A 22671-nucleotide genomic window follows, 5' to 3' on the forward strand; every position below is an offset into this window, starting at 1 on the left:
TAATCTACATAACACCCTGGACAATGGAGCTGAGGAACAGACCTGGGTTAAAACCATACTACTTATAGAAAGGTTTCCAACTAACCTACTCATGGGCAACCTCCAAGCATTTAATAAAAATTTGAAATGAGTGAGACATGAAATAGAAAACAAGATCAGGGGCGCCTGGGTGGCTCAGTCAGTTGAGCATCTGACTTCAGCTCAGGTCATGATCTCACAGTTCTTGGGTTCGAGCCCTGTGTTGGGTTCTGTGCTGACAGCTCAGAGCCTGGAGCCTGTTTCAGATTCTGTGTCTCCCTCTCTCTCTGCCCCTCCCCGTTCATGCTCTGTCTCTGTCTCAAGAATAAATAAACATTAAAAAAATTAATAAAAAAAAAAGAAAACAAGATCAGATATTCCTGGAAATCTCCCTCCCTAAAAGTCCATAGGCATTTGAAATACCAGCTTCAGATGCTGCAAACTGAGGTAGGGAAAAAGACCCAAGTCAGGATATGGCAATATCCTCCCTAGGAATTTCCTCCCTAGGAATTTCACAGCACCACTAACAAACAAATGTAGTTGGTACCATTCAAAAAAAATTTTTTTTTAATATTATAAAAACTGCTAAGATTGAAAACATCAAGTACAAAGTCAAGCAAAAATTCAAATAGATTGCAATGAATGAATACTTTCATCTTAAATGTATAAATGCCAAGGATATCTAACTCCATGCTGAAGTTCTCTATACACTACCTAATTAATTGATCTGAAGGTAAAGACACTTAGGTTTTAGTTACAACTCTGGTATTAGCTTTGGGTAACTTAGTCTCTCCGTGCCTAATTTTTTTTTCATCTGTAAAGGACAAACATACACATACGATGACAGTGAAACAAATATCCAAAGTTATTAAGAATGTCAAAGGGAAAACACAATTTCAGTTATAAATATCTCACAAGTGTACATTCTACAATATGTAATGAATCTGTAAAAGGAGTACAATCTGTATATGTATATAAAAGGTCAAATGCCATTCATTCTTGGAGAACTAAGCAATTATATCACAGAGAGCAGACAAACCCATAGAATTTCAAAGAACAGACACATAACACATGACACTCTAAGTAACCTAGACTAAGGACATTGGCATAAAACCGAGAAAGGCAGAAAAAGAAACCTAGCACACAAAGTAGAATTCAACCCAAGACAAATGCCCAATGCTATATCCCTATAAAGTACCCTCTCCTTTCAGATAATTTAGTGGCTCCTGTGTGAAAACAATATATCCGAACTCATTCAGACAAACTCCATTGTGCCTACATCCCAATCACCTCGTTCCTTTTAATCCCAGTGCACCTGCAGGCTGCCAGACTCTGCTTCTACCTAATCATTCTCTAAATGTTTCACTACTGTTAGTGCTGCCTGCTCAATTTGATTATACACCTTTGGAGAACTGAGATTTCTCCTTATTCTCCATCATTACGCTCCACAGTGCCAAGGCACATTGTAGATAATAATCACTGATCTAACTAAAATTAATTTATCCAGTGAATTGTATGAAAAAAAAGGAGAACAAAAAGAAAGGAAAAGACAATATGTTGTTTTGACAGTCAAAACTTTCCCTAAAGTCTTAATAAAATGTCTCTTCTAACTAGAAATAATAATAAGTGTTAAATGATTTTAGGGATACTTCAAGCATATAAATTAGAAAAATAAACAGAAACAGCTAGATTGTACATTCTCAAAACAAATACTCCATAATTTTGCCATTATATAAACTGGTTTCCTAGGATTGGTGATGTACAAAAATACATACTTCTTCACCTCAAACCAATTTTGCAAGCCAACATATATGTATGAAGCAAAATTTTACATAAACAAAATGAACAGAAGATTTCCTACAAAAAAAATTAAAATGCAAAATCAAGGGAATAGAATATTAAATGAAACTTCTTATACCATATAAAAATAAGTGATTTTTTTTTAAGTGACAATAATATTCGATACTTAAACTCAGTTTGAGAATATTTTGGTCTTACAGACTGCTTTTACTAATAAAATTCTTTAAAGGATTTTATTTTATCATAAATCTTACGTCACATAGTAACTAATACATATTATCATTGGAGTGGTACAAATGCTCCATAAAACTTGAAAATCCAAAAATAATTTGTCAATGACAAACCATCAATATGTGCCAGAATTGCTTGTTAATGATAATCCACTACACTTCAAATAAAGAAAACTAAGCAAAAATACAATGGCAAGAACAGAACAAGTCTCTCTTCCATACTATCATTAAGAAATAACCTGTTAACTTTCAAAGCTCTGTTATCATACCTTTCTCCATCAAGTCACATATTTCAATTTAACATTTATTTTAATTCCCACTATACAAAAATTCTCTATACTAGGTAATAAAGAAACAAAGCTGAGTAAAAAAATAGCAGCTAAAATAACAGGAAAGGTCAGATGAATAAACAATGCCCCTGCCAGGCATTACATAAGGGAGTACAAACAAAACACAGGGGTATCAAAGGGCAGTGAGTTCACATCTGATGAAAAAGGTACCATTTAGAGAAGACAGAACAGGCAAACTTTCAAATTTGAGAAATGTGGGGAAATAAGGCAGCAAATACAAAGCAAAGCACAAGTAAAAAGTGTAGCAGGAAAGCATACAACAGGTTAAACATCAGAGAGGGGCTTCACAGGGTAGAAAAACGTCAGCGGGAGCATCTACATATATACCGAGGCAATAAAATGCAACAGTTGAGATTTTTTTAAACCCAATAATATATTTTTATATACACTAGAGCCGTATTTTCCCTTTACTAAAAATAAAATACCTTAACACATATCACTGTGCCAGACACTATATCAAAAAAGTAAGCATAAATATTCAATATATTCTTAACGTAATAAACCAAGCAGGATTATTTTAGGAAAGTGGTAGAAAACAAAGAAGTTAGTCAATATTTTAGAAGCTGTCTTTTCCAGCAGTCACAATACACTGTAGGATTGCCTCTAATTCTACCTAGCCTATTTTTTTTCCATTTTGATCCATCTCTGAGATAAAGTGATAGGAATATACATATAAACTGCACATCATAAGTGTAACTATGAAAAATGAAGAAAAACAATCATAACAGAAATTTAAGTGAACATCTTTGTTTCAGCCAAGCCATTTTTCCTCTCAACATAACAACAAAAGGTTTTATGAGAACTGGGGATTCAAGTCTATGAAACAATTGGAGCCCTCAAGTGTAAGGTGTTATAAAACATTTCCAGTATATTTATGGTTTCTAAGGAAATAGGCTATAACTTTACAAAACAATTTCCCACTTAAGAGTTCATCTCTTAAGGGAATATATTCAAGTTTAGGAGAAAAAAAAGACCACAGATTTTGCATTTAACCACTACTTTTAAATTATACAAAATACCATGCAAATTAAAAATACAAAATCAAGTTCAAATTTTTCAATTCTATTCACTTTTGTAAGTGTAAAAAGTGAGTTATGACAACTTCACAGTTCCCCTTACCATTATTAAATTGAATTTTCTCTTTAATTTTGAAAAGCAATTTAATCTAATTTTTGAACCCACAGAACAGCCTGGAAATTTATAATCTCCAACAGTAGATCTTTATTCAAACAAAAAAAGATGAATGCAAAATCTTCATTCCACAAGTCAAGTTTCAAAACCCCACAAAAAATGTACAGAATAAAAAAATGAAATGCAAACCAACTTCCATTTCCGTGACTGGTTTATTAGACTACGGTTCACATTACATATCTGAATAGCAGACTGCATTGTGTTGAGAGGGAATGAGGTAGAAAAAAAAGAAATTTTATTCTTGTAAAGCATGAACTGAGGTTTACCAAGACAAATCTTACCAAGACAAATGCTGTGGTTTTCTTTTTAACTATTTGCACATTTCTTCGTCAATCAACATAAAAAAGCTACTCTGTTATAATAAATTCTAAAAATGGAAATTACAGTTTTATCAAACTTAGTAACACCTTACAGCTCGAAATGAGAGCAAAAAATGTTTAGCTACCAAAATCTATACAGAGCTAAAAGGAAGAACAAAACATCAAGTTTTCAATATGCAATCAGTGTTACAAAAATCATAAATCATTGAACAAAAATAGTTTTGTTTCGGATGAAAAGGATTCAAGATCAGATACCCTAAAGCCATACATAGACCATATAAATCTGTAATGAAATGCCAGATGTTGGCTTACGTGGGGAAATGGTACATTTTCTTAAAATCCCACTAGAACAACAATAATGATCCATCAAAGCAGCCAGCTCATTATCAGTTTGTGTTTGTGTGTTTTAAATAAAACATAGCTTTTAAAGCCTGTTTGTGTTTGTTTTTGTTTTGTTTTTTTCCAGGCTTTCAATGCCATCTAGTGGAATACTGGTGAGGTTACAATGAAGGGAGATTTTGAGAAAATGATTTATAGATTTTTCTAGAAGGTTATTAAAGTGGCATTATTTTAACCCAGATTTACAACATATTTAAGTGATTGAAATAATGTATTTTTAATCACTTTCTACATAATAACAGCATTCCAAATGGAGACATTTGTCTTTAAAGAAAAAGATCAGGAATACGTACTGATGTTATTCACAGAAATATAATTATTAACATACGCTAAAAATACAAAATTAGAAAGCAAACATTTCATACGTGATACTCTGCCAAATATTTTTATTTACTTCTTTTACTTAACAGTTATATTCTTAACAGGCATTTTTATAAATTTATTTCTATTAAAAGGAAAATATTAAAGATAATAGCTTTAAGACATCAAATATACATATATATATATTTATTTTTAATCTATCTTTAAAAATTTCTCAACTTCAGCAAACAACATCAAGCTGCCTGCCACATACCTGTCCATTTGGAAGCTAATACTAAAGAAAAGACACATCACAAACTGAAGAGAGAAAAATCCAGTGTATAGTCTGCATTGTTTTTCTTTTAGTTTTAAAAACATTTCATCAGACCCTTTTTCTTTTTTTTTTCAATATATGAAGTTTATTGTCAAATTGGTTTCCAAAGAACACCCAGTGCTCATCCCACAAGGTGCCCTCCTCAATACCCATCACCCACCCTCTCCTCCCTCCCACTCCCCATCAACCCTCAGTTTGTTCTCAGTTTTTAAGAGTCTCTTATGCTTTGGCTCTCTCCCACTCTAACCTCTTTTTTTTTTCCTTCCCCTCCCCCATGGGTTTCTGTTAAGTTTCTCAGGATCCGCATAAGAGTGAAAACATATGGTATCTGTCTTTCTCTGTATGGCTTATTTCACTTAGCATCACACTCTCCAGTTCCATCCATGTTGCTACAAAGGGCCATATTTCATTCTTTCTCATTGCCACGTAGTACTCCACTGTGTATATAAACCACAATTTCTTTATCCATTCATCAGTTGATGGACATTTAGGCTCTTTCCATAATTTGGCTATTGTTGAGAGTGCTGCTATAAACATTGGGGTACGAGTGCCCCTATGCATCAGTACTCCTGTATTCCTTGGGTCAATTCCTAGCAGTGCTATTGCTGGGTCATAGGGTAGGTCTATTTTTAATTTTTTGAGGAACCTCCACACTGTTTTCCAGAGTGGCTGCACCAATTTGCATTCCCACCAACAGTGCAAGAGGGGTCCCATTTCTCCACCTCCTCTCCAGCATCTATAGTCTCCTGATTTGTTAATTTTGGCCACTCTGACTGGCGTGAGGTGATATCTGAGTGTGGTTTTGATTTGTATTTCCCTGATGATCAGACCCTTTTTCCAAAAGAAGAAATGCTATCTATTCTGAGAAAAGACATCACAACACCTTCAATCTCACTGTCTAAAAACTGCAGTCTTGGGGTGCATAGATGGCTCAGTACTTTAAGCGTGGGACTTCGGCTCAGGTCATGATCTCTCGATTTCTGAGTTTGAACCCTGCCTGGGCTTTGTGCTGACAACGCAGAGCCTGCTTAGGATCTTCTGTCTCCCTCTCTCTGCCAGGCCCCTCCTCACGCTCTCTCTGTCTCTCTCAAAAGTAAGTAATCATTAAAAAAAAAAAACTTAAAAACTGCAGTTTTTCCAGTATCTTCACCTTCCACATCCAATAAAATCCTCAGTCCTAAATTCTTTTAAAATGTCTCTCAAATTTAGCCCTTCTCCATTTCCTAAATTTTAGAAGTCTTTTCATGGATGCTAAAAAGTCAAGTCAAATTCATTTATCTTACTTCACAGCAGTATTTTACACGTGAGAAAACATTCTGCACAAACTCCCAGAATGTTATATAAGAGAAGGTATACAGTAAATATTTGTGGAATGCATTAAACATACAAACAAAAATACCTTCTTATATTTAGACAAATGTATTTTCAAGTTTTGACGGCAACAGAGATATCTTTTGTCCTCTTGGCCTATATTTGTCTTACATGAAAAAAGTCAAAGGCATAGCTAAACCAACCATGTGTAATAGTAAACCTAGCTGAATCCTATTTGTATTTATGAGTTAGGAGAATCAGGGCCTTAAAAACAAAAAAAATTTTGTCTTTAAAGAATAATACCAGAAGGTAGAAGCTCAGAAAAATTCATAAAACAATATTAACATTATTCATAAATTCATAAAACAATATTAACAATATTAATAATAATATTAATTAAACATAAAACAATATTAACATACTCTTTTCTTATCAGTACTCTTTTTATATGTAAGCATTATGGAAGAACTATGGAAAATGTTTACTTAAAGTCAAAATACAGATTTATAAGGTTCTGAATATTAATATTTTTAATCAGGATTCAACAAATACTCTCAAATGCAACCCTAATAAGTTCTGTAACTAGTAACCATGTGGCTATTGTTATTATTATATATTATAATAAATTTTGGTCTCAAGTCTTCATAAGTCTTGTAACCAATTAAAATAAGTGAAAACCTTTCACATAATTCAGAAAGTATAAATTTCTCCAAATGAATAACAAATTTAGTCAGTAAATACTATGTAGATCAGTTTCTTCTATTTTTACTTCAGCATGAAAATCCCATTAATTTGAATTATAACAGAATCCATTTCCCAGTAATGAAATTTTAGGTCATCACTAACTCTTTACTCTTTCCCACAAAAACTGTCAATAAAATTTCAAAAATTTTCTTCTACAATAGTTCCTGTAGTTCCCCTTTTTCCATTCTTGTCACCGTGTCCTCCACTTGGCCAAAGATTCCCAAACACTGCTCCACATTGGAATCACGTAGGGATTTCTTAACACTGCTGACACCTGGCTCCACCCCACATACTGTCACTTAATTACAATGGGGTAGGGCCTGTGGGTTATTAGTTATTCTAATATGCAGCAAAGCTTGGACACCACTGATCTTACCTCTGAATGATTTAAGCTAAGATTTTTGAAATCTTTCTCAAAGTTTCCTTTTCTATAGAAAATGCTGCAAATAATCCTATTTTTTTTTTCTTTCTACACTATTTTCTCCACCAAAATTTCAAATTTCCAGTATATGGATTATTTGACTCACATCTCTTAAAATGGAATACAGTGTCATGCTGTCCATAAAAGGCAGAAGTTGTACTAGATGATTTCTTTTTTCCCAAGTTTATTTATTTATTTATTTGTGGGGGGATGAGTGGGAGGGAGAGGAGAGAGAGAATCCCAAGCAGACTCCGCACTGCCAGTACACAGCCCAACGCAGGGTTCAAACTCACAACCCCTGAGATCATGCATGACCTGAGCTGAAACCAAGAGTCAGACGCTTAACCAACTGAGCCACCCAGGTGCCCTGTACCTGATGACTTCTAAGGTTTCTTCCCACCCAGAATTTATATAGTTCTCAAAACAACAACAACAACAACAACAACAACAACAACAACAAAACAGTCCTTTCTGGATTCTCAAGCACACCTAATGCCCTTCTTCAGTTTTCCTTAACCATCTGCCTTTCTGTAATGAGTTGCACCATATGAAATTTGCCAGTATTAGATTATTTTTAACCTAAACAAACAGCCTTTCTTATGATTCATCCTAACATTCCCCTTCTATTTATTCTTTACACCAGAACCTTTTAACATAACACAACCCAAGCTAAACCATTTCCTTCTTGAAAACCCCAGTGAAATCTCACTTCCTTGTTACAACTTAGATAAGAAAAGGAAGAAGACATGGGTCCATACAGAAAAACCAAGGAGGCCTTTTTTAAAAATGTTCTACATACATATACTTGAATGAGGTAAAGCATTAGATGAAGTTAATGTTTAAAAGTTTCTCTATACAAGTATTTACACAGACTACTTAAGAAGCATAAATTGGATTTTTTACTTCTGGCATTAGAATATCAAGGGAACCCAAATTAAGACAGTGAGGTGGGTTCTTTTGGTGGTGTTCTTTTGTTTGTCTGTTTTTTTACTGATGATTCAATATTTGTATATATGGCAACATGATCATAGTAAGTCCATCACCCAGTACACAGAATATTTTTTCTTGGATAAGAACTTTAAAATCTACTCTCTTAGCAACTTTAGAATATGCAATACAGTATTATTAACTATAGTCACCATGCTGTATGTTATGTCCCAATGACTTATTTAGTTTGTAACTGGAAGTTAATACTTCTTGACCCCTTCACCCATTTTGCCCACCCCCAAACCCCTTGCCTCTGGTAGCCACCAATCTGTTCTCTATATCTATGACTTGTTGCTTTTTTTGTTTTGTTTTCTTTTTAGATTCCGCATATAAGTGAAATCATATGGTATTTGATCATATGGTCTTTCTCTGACTTTTTTTACTCAGTAAAATTCACGCAAGGTCCATCCATAGTGTTAAAAATGGCAAGACTGCATTCGTGTCTGTGGCTGATAATATTCCATTGTTATGTATTTGTGTGTATATGTGTGTACACACACACACACACACACACACACACACACACACTTACGTTATCCATTCATCCATCTATGAACACTTAGGTTGTTTCCATGTCTTGGCTGTTGTAAATAACGCTGCTGTAAACATGAGGGTGCATATATCTTTTCAACTTAGTGTTTCCATTTTCCTTATAAGTGGAATTGCTGGATCATACAGTAGTTCTATTTTTAATTTTTTGTTGTCCATAGTGGTTGTACCAATGTATATTCCCACCAATGGTAAACAAGAGCTTCCTTTTCTCCTTTGCCAACTTGTTATTTCTTGTCTTTTTGATAACAGGCAATGTAACAGGTATAAATTAAGTTCAAAAATATCTACCCAAGCCAAATAACCGGGTAGCTTGTTTTTTAAACCTAGTAATATACTGCAAGCATTTTCTCTGCAATACGTTTCACTAAGTTTAAAACCCAAGCTTCAGAATAATTTATAGGAAACCATTTTTGAAACAGAAAAGGAAGGAGGAACCTACACTGACTACTCCATGTGAAAGAGCCTCCAGCTTCACAGTCTACATTACGACTCTATTTCCTTCATAGTATTTGTCATACTTTGCATCACCTTGTTTACTGCCTATCTTCCCTCTGCTTGAACCTAGGTAAGCTCTCTGGCAGCAGAGAAGTTTTCTCTTGTCTACTGCTATATTCAGTCCCTAGAGAATGTCTAGCACAAAATAGATGCTCAATAAAATTTTGAATATGCATGGGGAAAAGATCAGAAGGCAAAGTTAACCTTGACTGTGTTGGTGATTTTTGTGATTTTTTTAGGTATCTTTTTCTGTTTACCGTACTTTTTGTTCACAGTATATACTAACTTTTTATTACAGGAAAAGGTTATTTTAAAATAATAATTTTAGGGGCGCCTGGGTGGCGCAGTTGGTTAAGCGTCCAACTTCAGCCAGGTCACGATCTCGCGGTCCGTGAGTTCGAGCCCCGCGTCAGGCTCTGGGCTGATGGCTCAGAGCCTGGAGCCTGTTTCCGATTCTGTGTCTCCCTCTCTCTCCGCCCCTCCCCCGTTCATGCTCTGTCTCTCTCTGTCCCAAAAATAAATAAACGTTGAAAAAAAATTTTTTTAATAATAATTTTAAATTCATGTTTTACATTTTGTTGAAATATTTTTAACAACTTAAAAAACTCAATATAAAAGTTATTTTTTGAAGCCATAGAAGTTCAATCATCAAGAACTAGCCGTGACACTAATTTTAAGACAACTGTATAAAAATAAATCATGTAAGGGACACCTGGGTGGTTCAGTCACATAAGCATCCAACTCTTGATTTCAGCTCAGGTTATGATCTGACAGTTCATGAATTTGAGCCCCTTGTGGAACTCTGTGCTGACAGTGCAGAGCCTGCTTAGGATGCTCTCTCTCTTGCCCTCTCCTGCTGCCCTCGCCAATGTGCACATACTCTCTCTCTCTCTCTCTCTCTCTCTCTCTCTCTCTCTCTCAAAATAAATAAATAAACTTAAAAAAAATAATACTTCTATTAAAAAAATAAATCGTGAAAAATATATATCACCATCACTCATCATCAGGGAAATGCAAATCAAAACCACAATGCAGTATCATTTCACATCTGGTAGAATGGCTATCATCAAAAAGACAAAAGATAATGACTTAAATTAGTGAGGACGTGGAGAAAGAGGAACCCTGTGCGCTGTTGGTGGGAATATAAATTGGTACAGCCAGTATGGAAAACAGTATGAAGGTTCCTCAAAATAATTAAAAATTCAGCAATCCCATTTCTGGATATATATCCAAAGGACATGAAAATACCATCTCAAGGAGATATATGCATTCCCACGTTCACTGCAGCATTCCAATATCCAAGGTATGGAAACAATTGTCAGTCAAAAGATGAACACATCAAGATGTAGTACGTATATACAATGGAATTTTATTCAGCCATAAGAAAGAAGGAAATACTGCCATTTGTGACAGCATGGGTGGACCAAGAGGGGCATTATGCTAAGTAAAATAAGTCACATAGAGACAGACAAATACTGTATGATATCACTTATATGTTGAATCTTAAAAAGTCAAACTCATAGAAACAGAGACCAGAATGATGGTTACCAGAGGCTGAGGGGTGGGGTAGATGGGGAGATGTTGGTCAAAAAGTACACACTTCTAGACAGAAGATGAATAAATTCTGGGGATGTAATAAAAACTTTATATATATTATATATATTATATATATGACCTAACTATAGAGTAACATCTAAATTGTGTTTTGGGGTTTTTTTTGAGAGAGAGACAGAGACAGAAACAGAGTGCCAGCAGGGGAGGGGCAGAGAGAGAAGAAAATACAGAATCCAAAGCAGCTCCAGGCTTTGAGCTTCCAGCACAGAGTCCCATGGGGGGCTTGAACTCACAAACCTTGAGATCATGACCTGAGCTGAAGTTGGACACTTAACCAACTGAGCCATGCAGGCGCTCAAATAACATCTAAATTATGAAACATATACTCAGCATTGAAGTTATACCAAACTACACTGTATAAGGGCATTTCTGAACACAAGTCTTCTTAACTCTTAATTTCAGTCTTGAGTAGGAACTTCACCCATCTCAAACTTGGTGTACTGACTGGAGTTTCACTACTCTCCTGATCCAGCAACTCTTAAAGTCTCAAAAATACACAGAGGAGAAGGCAGCAGTCAGCTCACCCTGCAGCACTTGTGATGTTTCCAGAGAATGCACAGAGAGAACAGAACAAGCACAAGGACTTAGGAGCTTTCTTGAGTAAGGCTACATTTAAGCCCAATGCCATGATACTAATTTTACTATTAATTGTTTTATAATTTAACTTAGCTTCTTAGTGAGTGTCAATCAGACCAATGCCCCAAGCTTAATCATCACCTGAATCATATACATACCCTGATCATATGATCCCAGACTAGCCTCTCCACCCAGAAGCAGTCATCTCAAATTACACACCACAAGCCACTGATGGGGCTGCGGGTGGGGAGGTCAGTGAGGAGACTGGGTAATGAGATCATTATAAATTCACTACCTACAAGTACTGGAAAAACATCAAGGTGCACAGTGTAAAAGACAACAGGGGTGCCTGGGTAGCTTAGTCAGTTTAGTGGCCGACGTGGGCTCAGTTCGTGATCTCACAGTTTGTGGGTTCAAACCCAGCATTGCGCTCTGTGCTGACAGCTCAGAGCCTGAAGCCTGCTTCCGATTCTGTGTCTCCTTCTCTCTCTGCCCCTCCCTGGCTTGTGCTCTGTCTCTCTCTCTCAAAATAATAAATAAACATTAAAAAAAAAAAAAGACGACAAAGTTCACACAAGGTTTAAAAACGACAAAGTTCTTACGCAATACAACATCTAACGCAATCCAATTTAAGGCATGTTTATGATGCATGATAATCTTTTTTCTAGAGTCAAAGAAATAAAAAGAATTGTCAATTAGGATTTATGGTTATTGCTTAGTTCCCAATTTCATCACATGCAATAATCTTTTATAACATTATATAAAACTATTCAAAATGCCTCTTTAAGGTTTTTGTCAAAGTCATTTCATGCAAAAGGGCTGGCTGGAATATTATCATATTTGGAGAATATGTTTGGGTCTGCTCCCAAATAAAGCCTAAGCTGTAAATACAAAATTCACATTAGGGGATAAGGCTCCTCACGGGGATGGGAAATCACTCTCCTGAGCAGCTGACACTGAGGCGTCATGAGAGGACTTATGATTGCTGACCAAGAGAAACAAGCCCTATGTATTAAGATGCCAGACACAGGAAACAAATAGTATTTTGAAATATCATCCTCAAATTGAAAATCACAAGAGCAGACATTCAGAAGACGATGCTTTGATCTGTGATGGAGCCGCTATTCACCAAGGCAGCTTCGAATGGCAATATCCCAGAGTGAGGAACAGCACGGTTGTTTTTTGTTTTTTGGTTTTTTTAACAACGGTTAGTAATTCTCCTGAGGGAAAGCCAACTAGCTTTCAAGTAACACCTATTAAAATATGTAAACATAAGTTCACATGAATCAGGAGATTAAAATCTAAGATATTTATAATTTATTATAAACTATGCTTTAGCTACTTACTCAAAAATGTCTGCTCCATAACAAAAATACATTTGGCTCCAAATGTTACAGCATAAAAAGTAAATTATTTCATTTTATTTCTCCAAATTACAGTATATAAATCAATAAGTTCCATATATACATATAAAACTGATTTCAGGCTAAGAATTTGATACAATAATAAATTCTAAATTTATCAATTTTGCATTTTTCTGTTTCACTATAATGAATCATACTGCATCCCAATGAGTAATGAAAGCAAAAACAAGCCCCAAGCCCACTATACTATAAAAATTTACCTAGTTTTATCATAACTACCATCTTCCTGTGGGAAGGAAAGGCTTCTGTGAATCAATTATTATCCAAAGGCAATATTATTTTTTAAGGAAGTGAAAAGTCACGCTCACACATATAGATCAATACCTTTCCAGGGACCCGGAGACTCTCAATGGCACCAAGATCACTAAGGTTCTCCGGAGGGCTTTTCAGACCCTTAAAAAAATAATAATAAAAAGAATTTTAATTCTGCTGCAGGACTATAAAATGATAGAACATATTTACTAAAATAGAAATCACCATTAAAAACAGAAATTTTCCTGCTTTAAAATATATAGAATGTACGTTCTAAAAACAGCTGTCACTTAATATACTTAATATGTATTAATATGATATTAAATAGTATTTAATAATAGTATTATTAAATCAAGTAAAGATGTACTTTTGGAAGTTTAAAATAAAAATATTATATGACATCTTCATAACTAATGGCTGAAGTCTAATTTAACCATAGTTTAAAAACAACGAAAAGAAAAGAAAATTGGGTGACAAAAAGCATTCTATAAAAGGACTTATCTATTAATCATTACCAAATTCACCTGATAAAAAGGAACAAGTATTATGATTCTCTGATATAATACACCAACCAATTGAGCTAATCAAAGACTTTTAAATAATGCTAATTGCTTAATTAATACGTAAGTAATCCCTTGATTCTACCTGATTATTTCTCACCAATGCACCCAATTTGTACTGTATAACAAATCTCCTATCTTGCTGCTTTCTACTGTTCTTTAGCTCCCTGGTACCTGGTAATTTCTATATTCACAATCTACTGAGGGACTCTGAAAGTCTCATTTGTACCAGGGAAAGTGAACAAGACAGAAAGAAGTTAGCAATCTAACTTTTCTTTGAAAGCCTCTTTTTAAACATAGGCTATTCAAAGCAGATAACTAAAATCCCTGTAAATATTAGTCTGTGAGGGGCACCTGGGTGGCTCAGTTGGTTAAGTGTCCGACTTCAGCTCAGGTCACTATCTCAGAGTTGTGGGGGTTCTGGATGGGGCTCCAGGCTGACAGCTCAGAGCCTGGAGCCTGCTTCAATTTCTGTCTCCTTCTCTGCCCCTGCCCTGCTCGCACTCTGTCTCTCTCTCTCAAAAATAAATAAACATTTGAAAAAACTGTGAGCAAAATTAGCTGATGCATAAATTTGAGTTTTGTCCTTTAGGTACCTTATATTGGTCCTTTGATGTCCTTAGTAGCCAAAATATATGGTTTACTTAGGTTGACTATTGGAGAGTTAGAGCAGAACTTGCTTATTTTTAAACTATAGAGCCATGTATTCTATCTTCCCTATTATAAAATATGGCCAGTCATGACTACAATTTTTTATGACAGCAGGTGCTTTGCCTCACTCCCAAGTATTCCATTACTCCCAGAAGACTCCACACTCAGGTTTCTCTCACTTTCATTCTCTCTCATATTCTCTTTCTACCCCTCTCCCTCTCTCTCTCACACACACATACACACATACATGCACATATATATACATAAACGCACAAGTGTAAAACTTCATAATTTGATTCAAAAGCATGAGCACCCCTAAAATATATTTTAAAAATATAACTGTCATGCCTTTTAAATAAATATTTTTAAAAGTACAGATTTGTGTAATCAATCCAACAGAAATTCTTGGAGGAATATATCACATGTAATTTTCTCTTTCCCCAGAGCTACTCAGTAAAGAAACCAATGCCTTAAGTGTAAAGTGATACACACTAATATCTAGGAAAGGGCCTTACCTCCAGATTAGTCACCCCATATAATAATCTGCTAATACTATATGGCAACTTTCTAACAAATGTACAAAATAAAAGTAAAAATTGGAAACCCTATTACATGTTGGGAAGCACGGGAGCTCAGTGATTCAGGGAATGGGCTCTGTGGTCTTGAACAACTTACCTACCTTGCCTGTCTTTATATTCTAATTATGGTGACAATAATGCAGAGGCCAGTGATAAGGAGTAAAGGAGATAATGTATGTGGGAGGCCAAAAACAGTGTCTGGTATATGGCAAGCATTCTTTAAGTGCTAACCATTATTCTGAATATTACTGTGATCACAGAGAAATGCTTCTCTTTTATCAAAACAAAAATGAAGAATTACATAAGTGTCTCAGAGCACATCTGACACTCACCTGTATTTTTCACATAAATGTCTCAGAGCACAACATCTGGTACTCATGTGTATTTTAAGATTAGCAAGTTTATTAGCAAGTTTATAAATTTCTATTGACAAAAAAGAAATCATTTTTATCTTTACTTCTCTAAAGCAGGAATTCATGGTTATAACTGTAGTACTCTGCTTTTACCGAATTGAAACTCACTGTAATCATTAACCATTATTTGACTTTCTTTTATATTTAGTATTTGTTTTGAAAATTTCCTCAGTTTAAATTTATAAAAAGCTCAGCATAAATAATACCTGCCTCTGATCTCTTTTGCACTGCTTGTGGGAATGCAAACTGGTACAGCCACTCTGGAAAACAGTATGGAGGTTCCTCAAAAAATTAAAAATAGAACTACCCTACAACCCAGCAATTGAACTACTAGGTATTTATCCAAGGGATACAGGGATGCTATTTCAAAGGGGCACATGCACCCCCATTTTTATAGCAGTGCTTTCAACAATAGCCAAATGGAAAGAGCCCAAATGTCCATCGATGGATGAATGGATAAAGAAGATGTGGTATATATATACAATGGAGTATTACTCGGCAATCAAAAAGAATGAAATCTTGCCATTTGCAACTATGTGGATGGAAATGGAGGGTGTCATGCTAAGTGAAATTAGTCAGTCAGAGAAAGACAAATATCATATGACTTAACTCATATGAGGACTTTAAGACACAGATGAACATAAGGGAAGGGAAGCAAAAATAATATAAAAACAGGGAGACGGACAAAATAGAAGAGACTCTTCAATGTGGAGAACATACAGAGGGTTACTGGAGGGGTTGTGGGAGGGGGGATGGGCTAAATGGGTAAGGGGCATTAAGGAATCTACTCCTGAAATCATTGTTGTGCTATATGCTAACTTGGATGTAAATTTAAAAATATATAAATAAAAATTTTTTTTACAAAATACCTGCCTCTGCACTTTATTTCTTTGCCCAAAGCACATTTTAACACTTCAGACTACTTCTATTATGCCTAAATGAATCTTCTATTTCCATTTATGAGACCAGCAACTAAATGTCCCAATGATCAAAAGGAGCATGTGAGGTGATTTCTGCCTCTTTCTCTCTTCAGCAAAATTCAACATAGTGGCTGTACTCAGTCCTCAATTTCTCTCTAACCCACCTAATCCAGCTTTCCTCCCCACCACTTCATGAGAAGTGCTATTGTCAGGTCACCAATGACCTCCATGCTGCTTGATCCAAAGCTCATTCTCACCTTCTGCCACCCATCTGCTGCAGCATTTAGCACAGGTGATCACTCCTTCCTCTTTTCAATTCTTTACGTGGTTTCCAGGACCCACACTACTTGGTTGTTGTCTTTATCCAACATTTATCCAACAAATATTTATTCAGTGTCTGATAGGGGACAGGTGGTCTTTGAGATGCTGTGGTCTTACCTCACCAGCTGCTCCTTCTCAGTCTGCCTTGCTAGATCCACCCTACCCTTCCAGCATTGAAATCTCAAGAGCTCCAACCATGGACTGTTTTATATCCACACTCAACCCATTGGTGATCTTAGCCACTTTATACACCTTATATATGTTTTTAAGTCCCAAATTTTTATCTATATCCTGTGCTTCTCCTCAGAAATTCAGACTCTTAGCCAAGTGCCTATTTTTAATCTTGCCACTTAAATATCTAAAAGAGGCTTTTAAAAAGCAAGTCTAAAAACTTTCTGCCTTCCCTGAATCTGTTCCTTCCTCAGCCTTACCCATTTCGTTAAATGCCAATTCTAATTGAGGGGGCCAAACCATCTGGAATCAACCTTAATGCTTCTCCTTCTCTCACAGCCCAAATCTGATCTGTCAAGAAGTCCTGTCAACTCTAAATTTACAATATACCCACAGATCCAGCCTCTTCTCAATCCTTCCACCACGAGGACTCTGTATAAGGCCCACATCCTCTCTCATTCAGATACTGCAATAGCATCCTTACTGTTCTCCCTTTTTTTGCTCTTTTTCCCTCTTCAACCTATTCTTTAAAAAGAGGCCAGTCTTTGCTGGCAGTGATAAGCCTGCTTAGGATTGTCTCTCTCTCCCTGTCTCTGCGCCTCCCTCACTCTCTCTCAAAATAAATAAATACACATTAAAAAAATAAATAAGTAAATAAAAGAGGCCAAAAATGTCTTTGTGAAGTCCACATATGTAAAATGGCATCACTCCTCTGCTTGCTATTTCAATCAAAATAGAAGCATGGCTTTGCTATTAGTAAGGAAAAAAGTAGTAGGAGATGAGGTCACGATGAGGTCCTTTGTGATCCGGCTTCCTGCTTTCGGCTCTCATCCCGACCTCATTTTCTACTATTTTCTCCTCCCTTTACTCCACCCGCACTGGCCTCTGTTCCGCAGCCATGGTCCTGCCTCAAGACCTCCACATTTGCTCTTCCTTCCACCCGGAATGCTCCTTCCCAAATATCCACATGGTTTGCTTCCTCACTTCCTTCAGGTTTTTACTCAAATGTCACCTTCTCAGTGAGGCCTTCCACAGCCACCCTATCTAAAATTATCAACAACCGCAAATTGCCAACAACTCCAGACCTCCCTATCCCCTATTCTTCCAAAGCATTAATCCCTATGTCTGCCTGAGCACTTGTCTGATTTGTTCACTGCTGCACACCCCCAAACTTAGAATAGTGCCTGGCACATAGTGCTCTGTAAACATTTGTTGAATGAATTGAAAAAACAGAGGCCAGCATAATAGAGAAAGCTGAACAACAGACCTCATATAAACAGAGCTAACAAAGCCCACCCTCCCACTCTTTTCCAAAGCAAGATCCTTGCAAAGCTGAAATGCCAAAAAAACCCCTAAGTTTCATAGACCTTTCATATTTCTCCACATTAACAATATTATTTGCATATTCTTTAGCCTCACAAAAAAGAAACATCTTTGTGTATATGTAATACTACTACATTTAACCCAATAATAAATGTTACTAAATAAAAATCTCCCAATGTAACTCCAGGCAGCACTCTATTTTCACATCTTAAAGATTTATGAAATGTGTATTCGTAACGATTAAATATGTGGAAGTCAAGCCATAAACAAATATAATTAGGATGACTTTTAAAATCTGTGTAAAACTTCTAACTTTACTTCACTTTTTACACAGTATGTTCCAGTTATTTTGTATGTGTTCTTTAGGGCTTTTCTATCCTAAGCACTGATTTGAGCTGCTCAAGTCCAATAAGCAACTGACTGAGGCTGAAGAGTCACCATTTACACAACAATTCACTACATTTAGGAGATCTAAACATATCACGGGTATCTGGACTTGTGTATTTTTTCTCTCCCTTCAGTATTACAAAATAAGGTTAAAAACCAATAAAACAACCAATGTTGCTATACAGTGATGACTACACTGAACTATATGGCAAGCAACATGACAGAAGACCAAATTTAGCTGATGCACAAAAGTCCAAATTCAGCATTCTAGAAGCAGTTTAGGAGTAGTAGTGATATAATGTATATTGGTGTAAAAATTAAAGAGATACTAAAAAAAAAAGCAAACAGATACCAAAAATCAGCCTGAAATCATCTACTATTGTTACTGCAACAGCCTGCTTCCAGTTTTCCTGCTTTCTCAGCATCAGTGCAGCCACTGAGATGAACTCTGTGATCAAGCACTTCCTTCATAAGACCCAGATGCTGTGTTAACTCCTTGATCTCTTTACCTTCATCATATCATATGAACATCACCATCAATCTGACACCATGAGATACATGTTATCATCCCTATTTTAAAGATGTGGAAACAAATGCTCAAAAAAGGTGACTTCTTCAAGGTCACATAGCTACTACTGGATGGAGCAAGATGCAAACATCCCTGAGTAACAAGTGGTATGAACCATAATACCAGTACTCAACAAATGTGAGGGATCGCCACTTACTTAAATCTTTTATTGTTTACAGAACTTTTTAATTTTATTTTTGTGACATTAACAATACAATTTAAGAGGAGTAAAATAATCGCGTAGGACTCATGTATTCTTCACAAGATATCTACCATTTGTAACCTATTCAGGTATCTCTCAAATTCTGAATTCTCAAATAAGAATTTAATTTGGAATCTGTTTTCTAATAAACAACAAACCTAACTCACAAATGAAACTTTCACTAAATGACTATCCTTCATATTCTCCAAAGTTCTCAAAATCTCTAATTTACAACCCTGAATTAACTTCTCTCATATAAAAGTAATAAAGTATGGCCAATTACGGTGAAATATTAGAGTTGAATAAATAAAGGTATCTAAAATCATAATTTCTTGCTTGAAGAAAGCTGAGACATGACTAGGAAGTCCATAACATTTATGAGATGGAATAAAAACCAAAGTTTTTTATTCATGAATTATCATTGTGGCAAAAAATAAAAGACCATTATTTTGCCATAACAATGATTTTTTAAGTATAATTTCTCACGCATTAACTTATTGGTGGTGACTCTCAGAATTGTAAGATAAGATTAACAAAAATAATTATTTTCATTTTTAGCATCTGGAAATTTAGGCTATAAGGTTTGGGAACTTGCCCAAAGTCACCAAGCTACCAATTCTGTCTTCAACTCATCCACTTTTTTTCACTCTTTCCAGGTCCTCTCTATTGCACAGACCTCACCCGCCTACCCAGGCCACCTGCTCAGAGACGACAGGCAGCCTGGATAAAGGGAGTCCTGCAGGCAGCTGGGACTGTCACCGGAACGACGGCAAAAGGGAGAGGAGGGGAAACCAAGATAGCCTTCATTGAAACTCCCTCATTGACCTTATCTAAAGGAATGTTTCTGGGACGCCGCTACCCGCCTGAGCAGAGCTCGGATCAGGGCGGCTCAGATTAGTTTTCCAGGGTGTGCCCCGACTTTCCAGTGCCCCTGACACCTGCCACCAGCCATACCTTAGGCGTCCGCCCGTCCCGGTCCAGAGACAGACCATCTAGACTCCTCTACCAGCAGAAAAGAAGGAGGCCTTTGCTTCAGCCTCTGCGACTTACCTGTCGGGTCATAAGAGATTTGATTTTTTGCATGTCGAAATCGTGAAAGGGGTATTCTGTGGCAAAGAACTGACAAATCACGCCCAAACACCAGACAGCTGGCCGGTACACAGGGAAGCCATAGTGAGTAGTCACGTGGAGCTGCCGACCCTGGTCAGCCTCTCTCGTTCCCTGAGCATGCTGGGAATTGTAGTCTTCCGGCTGCCACCGACACCCGCAATGAAAAGGAGAGGACAGCCCAGGTACTACATTTCCCAGCAAGCAAAACAGTGGATGCTTCAGTTAAGCCTGCAAGTCTTGTTGCTCTGAGTGACCACGGCGACCGCCTGTCTTTACAGAATTCCTTGCCCTTGGTAACTCCATTGATAAAACGAAAAGCTAACTCGTAGGTGACCAGGCATTGAACGACAGGAACAAGCATTGAGAAGACAGTATATAAACCAGACTGACATGATTCCCCTAAGAGTATAATGGAGGAAACCCCACCTAGTAGAGACAGGCGGAGTGGGAGGACCTGAGATTGACGTGACAGGAACTCAAGGGAAGGCAGTCTCCCAGAAGTGACCTGAGAACCTGGGACTCTCTAGCTGGCTCTGGGCTTGGCCTGAAGAAAGGTGTGGTCCAGGTTGTCCAATAGGCAGCTGTCCAGGGTTAGGGCTGTTCTTTCTCAGTCTTGGCATCCACTAAAAAAAAAACTATAAAACCCAAAGATTTAACCCCTACCTATTTCACTACCTTCCTAATCTAAGGCAAGTCAAGATGGAAAATGCAACAATAATAAGTACGCATGTCACTTTAAAGTTCTCATTTCAACTTTTAGTAATTCAGTTAAATTGAGGAAGGTAGAAGAGTCTTTCGGGTTTAATTTAAGGAAGAACTTTCCAGGGGCACCTGGCTGGCTCAGTTGGTGGAACATGTAACTCTTGATCTTGGGATTGTGAGTTCAAGTCCCATGTTGGGTGTAGAGATTACTTTAAAAAAAAAAAAAAAAAGTTCTAGTTATGAGAACACCAGGGGGGGAAAAAAGCGACCCAGCACTAACAACAGGTAACAATTATTGAGCGCTTACTACATGTCAAGAACTCTGCTAATAGCTTTACATATATTAGCTCATTTATCCACATAAGCATCCTATGGGGTTGGTACAATTATCCCCCTTTTATTTTTTTTTCAATTATCCCCATTTTAAAGATGAAGAAACTAAGGTATGGAGAAACTAAATAACTTGTCTGAGATTACTGCAGGCATGCAAGCAGAAACTGAAGGACTGATTATGCAGATGTTGGATTTTTTAAGTTTATGTATTTATTTTGAGAGAGAGAGAGAGAAAGCACGAGGCAGGGAGGAGCAGAGAGAGACGGAGGGAGAGATAATCCCAAGCAGGCTCTGCACTGTTAGCTCAGAGCCCGACATGGGGCTCAAACCCATAAACTGCAAGATCATGACCAGAACCAAAGTGGGCCACTTAACAAACTGAGTCACCCAGACATCCCCAAGATGTTGCTTTAAGTAAGAATTTCATGTATGGTGTTGCAGAGTGAGTCCTGAAGGGTGGTAGCAATAATTCTTTTTAAATTTACTTTTAATTAATGTTTATCAGAAACCCATGATTTCAAAAGTATTTCTTAGGACAACTGAAAAAGTGTTGAAGTGTGCCAAACTAATGAAAAACTTCGGTAAAAAAAATAGTATGGATGGTACTAAGGTATGGCAAAAATAATAAAAGTAGTTTGCAAATGACTGAAGTTTAGAGGACCTTACAGAGGTTATTTCCAGTTCTGAAATTATTATTTGACTTCAGTGTCTTGTCTTTTGTCTTTGTCTCATTTTTACAAATGAGCTTGTAATATTTGACCTAGGGTTTTTGTAAGCATAAGTGAGATGATGTAGGTGAATGCAATTTATACATTGTAAAACACCTTACAATTATGAAGTATTCTAGTCACAATTCTTCCCAGTTCTCTGCTCCAAAAGAACCACCCTGTGCATACTTCTGTCGTGCTTAACAGTTCTTTTTGAAATTATGTTTACCTATATGCCTCTCTGTTATTTGTACCCCATAAAAAATTCCAGGTACTTTTGGGCAACCCTAGTTTAGTTTATTCTTTACCTGCTCTGGTCTTTATTGCCAGCCAGTTCTTACTGTATGAAAATCTTCAATATTTAAAAGTCTCTGAAAGCACCAAAAGAAACAGAAACTGCTGACTAT

The 22671-nt window shown here is 36.4% G+C and overlaps 1 protein-coding gene across 2 annotated transcripts in view; it reads right to left on the bottom strand.

The window, feature by feature from the left end:
- The window catches only part of VPS50 (VPS50 subunit of EARP/GARPII complex), a 134217-nt gene extending 113611 nt beyond the window's left edge, over window positions 1-20606 (bottom strand). The window contains exons 1-2 of one of the 2 annotated variants that reach the window (XM_040472671.1): window positions 20463-20606; window positions 13391-13459 (exon numbers count right to left, since the gene is read on the bottom strand). In XM_040472671.1, the coding sequence (XP_040328605.1) occupies window positions 13391-13459; window positions 20463-20495 (102 nt within the window). In that variant the 5' untranslated portion in view covers window positions 20496-20606. The remainder of the gene's footprint in view (window positions 1-13390; window positions 13460-20462) is intronic. The other variant, XM_040472672.1, reaches the window with a different exon arrangement.
- Window positions 20607-22671: the final 2065 nt, after the last annotated feature.

This window comes from Herpailurus yagouaroundi, unplaced genomic scaffold (genome assembly GCF_014898765.1).
Source record: "Herpailurus yagouaroundi ecotype Mexico unplaced genomic scaffold, PumYag 100, whole genome shotgun sequence".
Taxonomy (NCBI): domain Eukaryota; kingdom Metazoa; phylum Chordata; class Mammalia; order Carnivora; family Felidae; genus Herpailurus; species Herpailurus yagouaroundi.